General features: G+C 41.2%; 1 protein-coding gene across 1 annotated transcript in view; it reads left to right on the top strand.

Moving 5' to 3' along the window:
* Positions 1 to 4,025: 4,025 nt before the first annotated feature.
* Positions 4,026 to 4,844, top strand: part of TBCA (tubulin folding cofactor A) — a 37,157-nt gene continuing 36,338 nt past the window's right edge. The window contains exon 1 of the mRNA XM_072416304.1: positions 4,026 to 4,210. Within this exon, the coding sequence (XP_072272405.1) occupies positions 4,158 to 4,210 (53 nt within the window). The 5' untranslated portion in view covers positions 4,026 to 4,157. The remainder of the gene's footprint in view (positions 4,211 to 4,844) is intronic.

Below are 4,844 nucleotides of genomic sequence, written 5' to 3'. Positions count from 1 at the left end.
AAAGATCATACCCACCCCCCATAGCACAGCCTTTCTCAACCTTTTAACATGGGGAAACCTTTGATATAACTTTCAGGTATTAGGGAACAAATGCTATACCTAATATAGCCACAGCCCATAGTATTTTAGCATGATGGTCACTAGGAAGAATGTCTCTTCAACTTCTGGTTAGTGGGAAGAATGTCATTCTAAAGCTAGGTACACAGGTGCAATAATTGTAGTTAGAAAACGAAGGACTAACGATTATGCAAGATTATTTTGAATGATAATATTGTGCACAATTCTGTACATGCTGTAACCATATGATTGTTCAAATATAATCCACCAATAATGAACACACACTAGATACGATCGTTTGAACGTGGAGTGTACTGCAGAATCATCGACGATCACTGAACGACAGTACACACAATAGATTGCGAACAATCGTCACCCAATCAGATCCGCCAGGACGGTCGTTCATTTCCAGCGACAGTCCTCGTTCATCGGCGTCATTGTGCACTTTTTTTTACTAACGATTATTGGATGAACGGCTGTTGGTCATTCGTTTCCAACGATAATTATTGCACGTGTGTACGCAGCTTTACAGATAGCCAAAATGATCATTGGTATCGTTTAAACTGACCTGAGAGGCACAAATTGCTCGTTGCTCAAGAAACCGCTAGCAATCTCTGCAGGTTACCTTTGGAAAAACAATGGTATAGCCTCTTGTGGCCCAGCAGGATACCCATGGGATCTTGCCAGGTGACTGAAAAAGTGGGAGGTCTGGTGAACTACCTTTCCTATTAGTAGGAATATATAGGAATACTACTGGGAGAATTAACTTTTTGCTCAAGCAATTAATAGGCCAGGCCAATAGACTTTGCATTGTTAACTTGTCATCATCTCTCACATCTTGGCTGTTAATAGCACAGCAGACATTATCTAGCCCACTTATACTGACATATTACCCCAGCCTAGTGATGCTGTACACAGAGGTGTCAAACTCTGGCCTGTGGGACAAATCTGTCCCGCAACGTTTTTTTTGGTCCCCCAAAGAATTCCTAATATTACTGCAATCCGTAGTAACGGTGGGCCAGCTGCAATTCATATTAAGCTGCTGTTCTATAGAAGTGAGTGATGCCACTACTACAATTCCGGGTATCATTTGCATCTACAGACCTACAGCCTTACTGCCTATGCATGGTCCCACATTTTTTAGATGCGAGTAATGCTGGGAGTTGTAATAGCGGTGTCTATTGAACAGCAGCCTATGCGTGGATCCCGTGGAGTTTATATTGACTGGTAAGCCAGAGAATTCTGCCAGAGAATGCAATGTAAAGCCAAACTAAAGCAGCAATTCATTTGGTTTCACATTGCATTTTCTAGCAAAGTAAAACAATTGGAAAAAACAATAGGAAGAAAAAAGACTACTTACCCTGCTATACTACTGACAATCATGTAGATTACACCAAAGTGAAAGTTTTGTCACACTCCAGGATAAACAAAATCAAAAAGACTTCTCTTCTGTATAGCTTATTGTGGTCTTTTTTTTCTACCATGCAGTAAAATTTAAAAATAATTCTCTATTATATCCTTGTTCCAGATTGAATGTTAAGCAAAACCTTTTTGTTTCCATATGAATATGTTTTATATCTCAACTTTCTTAATTTTTTCAATAAATTTCAAGTTTGGCCCACGACTTAGTCTAAGTTATTTAATTTCGGTCCTCTGTGTATTTGAGTTTGACACCCCTGCTGTACACAATTCATGCCAGGTTTTAATGATTTCGCCTTTTATGTTATCTCTTTAAATATTTGATCTCTTTGTCAAAAGACTTTGTGACCACAGTTTCAAAAATTTAATTAATATAAGAGTACTGTACTTGTTAAATAGTAGTCTGTTTTGTTTTTTTTTTTTTGTTTTTTACTCAAACATATTATTTAAACATAGATTAATAAAATCAAACTGTAAATTTTTCCTTGACCTAAGTTGCCTTTCTTCAAGCCTGATCCCAAAGCTAATAAACCACTTTTACCTCCAAACGATACTGTATTATTCTGTCCTGAAAAATGTTTGAAAACAGAGCTCAGGATACAATGTAAACTGTCTATAGGGAGAAAATAAACTGTGTCTCTGTGTCTTGGTAAACGTTTTTTTTTAAACAAAATTCTTTGCTTAAAGTTGAAGTATAATCTGCTCATATTTTGCCTTCCTTGGTCCCCCCACTTCATCAAGCTAATGAAATGTTTAAACATGTTTGTTTTTCCTAAATTTCCCTGTTTTAGACTTGGTGTCATAATTTGGTCTGTGTGCTTCTCAATGGAATACCAGCAGGTCATTGTTGCTGGGAGATAGACGGGGAGCAGTACATAGCTACTTTGCCTCAGTATGGTGGTGATGTCAGCAGATGGGGCTCATCATATGGCAGCCATTCTCACCCAGGGTTCCTCCAATGTTGTTAAGGGTTTCTAAAGCTGAGACTGATCGACCTCCCATTTGATGACGCCTGCATAGTTTTGGGGGCAACACCACTTGGTAAAACCAGCTCCATGTCTCCATTGATGTTTTATTTGTCTATAAATGTTGTATTCCAGCCACTATTGTAGGGGGGATACTTTCTAACAGTCATCAAGGCTTTTTTCCCATTGACCCCGAGACCTGAAAATGATTTCAGAGTTCTTTAGGAGTTAAAAAGGTAGAAAAAGACTTATGGGGTTAAATACAGCTTCGCATAATGCCAATCTAAAGAAATATTTTATGGGTAGCGAGTTTGCCTATTTATCCCTACGTATTTCTAGTATGCTGATGTCCAAAGTTACATAACAATATTGCTGTGTCCAGTGGTGGCTTTAGGATAGCAAGCCTGGGATATTTTTCATTTCAATCCAGGTAATAATAATAATCATAATTTGAATTTAACCCCTCTTCTGCCATGGTTGTCTAACAGTGGAGGCAGCAAACAGATTCCAAAATACTGGAGGCGCTGTTCACCTTTTACTAGTAAACTGCAACTCTATTTTATTTTCCAGGGTCTCCGCTTTCAGAAAATATATTTTTTGCAAATTTTAAAGTTATGTTCAGCCCTCCATTGGAAGTACCCATACAGCTTCTGGTGGCTGGCACCTTGCTCGCCATTGGCACCATTGGTTCCTAAAGAATCAGAACATTTGACATCAGACGGCAGTAGGTGGGTAATGAACCCAGAACATTCTCTATGGGCTTTCACAGCTGGGATTCTACATGCAGCTTCTGCACCATGGAAGTGGTTCAGGGGTGTGAGGAAGTGATAGGGGCGAGTTCAGGGATGCCTCAGAACCCAGGTACCGCACACTGCCAGCTGCTCGGTCACTTGCACCGCTAGTTCTTTAAGTGCCAGTGTGTGCAGATCTGGCCGACGGGGCAGTGATCAGTATTAATACTGCGCACTGTTACCCCCATTCATTCTCCATGGGGATGCTGCAGGTAGAAGCTATTTGTAGCATCTCCCTGAGGCAGTGATTTCCTGGCATGAGGAAGTGTAAACGTTCAATCTGAACACAGCCAGTCATCTGTACACCTGAAATGTGCAAAAAAACGGGCAGAAAAAAAATAAATAAAAAGTGCTGCAGCAGCAAAAGGGTTAAAGTATATTGAACTCCACACGCTATGTACAATATTGCAGCTTAGATGTGATGGCTGCATTTGTTTTCTGTATTTTCACCTCACCTAATCCTGCCAATAACACATTCAGTGTCCTAGGGTGACAATGCTGATACATGGCATAGAGAAGCAGCGTGCCAGGACAGGAAGTGTTAGTCACATTATGGAAAATGGAAACACCTCATGCCATGGTTTTGTGATGAATGCTGCCATAGTGTACACACAATATGAACATGCCAAGGAAAAGCTTTAATGCTGAATACCCATAATATGTTTTTTTCTGCAATAATATTCCTGTCTAACTTTTGTTTTTTTATCTTTTTTGCTCATCCCACTACTGCAATCCTATTCCTAGCTCCATCCGCGCCTCCATGAGGCAGCGCGCATGCGCACAACCTCCACCATCTCTCGCAGTATCATCTCCCGCCGCCGCCAAGCCTTCTTCCGCCTTCACTGACTAAGCACTAACTGCGCATTCTCTGTGGTCTCGCTGGTGACGGCGTCCTGTGTCCCTTTGTGTAGTTTCCTCCGGTAAGATGGCAGACCCGAGGATCAGACATATCAAGATCAAGACTGGCGTGGTGAAGCGGTGAGTTGTGTGGGCGGGCGGGTAAACGTGCGTGGAGTGTTGCTGCGCCCGGCCGCTTCAGTTTTCACCTCCCACCTAGGCCTGCCATTCCCAGTGTGAGAGACAGCTGCCTGTCATATCGTGACACATGTGTACAATACTAAACATGGAGGGTGGGCACGTTATATATGGGCCTGAGATTCCTTGTATGGAAGACACCTGACTGTCATATCGTGACACGTGCACAATACTAAACATGGAGGTCTGAGCACATTGTATATGGGCCTGAGATTCCTTGTATGGAAGACACCTGACTGTCACATCATGACATATGTGTACAATTCTAAACATGGAGGGCTGGGCACTTTGTATATAAGCCTGAGATTCCTTGTATGGATGACACCTGACTGTCAAACCGTGACGTGTACAATGATAAACATGTTGGTCTGTATACATTGGCCTAAGATTCCTTGTATGGAGGACACCTGACTGTCATATCATGACACATGTGTACAATACTAAACATGGAGGGCTGGGCACATTGTATATTATTATTGTTAATAAACAGGATTTATATAGCGCCAATATATTACGCAGCGCTGTACATTAAATAGGGATTGCAAATGACAGACTAATACAGACAGTGATACAGGAG

The sequence above is a fragment of the Pyxicephalus adspersus genome, chromosome 6, assembly GCF_032062135.1.
Source record: "Pyxicephalus adspersus chromosome 6, UCB_Pads_2.0, whole genome shotgun sequence".
NCBI classification, from domain to species: domain Eukaryota; kingdom Metazoa; phylum Chordata; class Amphibia; order Anura; family Pyxicephalidae; genus Pyxicephalus; species Pyxicephalus adspersus.
Note: the sequence above shows the minus strand (reverse complement) of the source record. Positions and strands in the feature narration are given on the sequence as shown.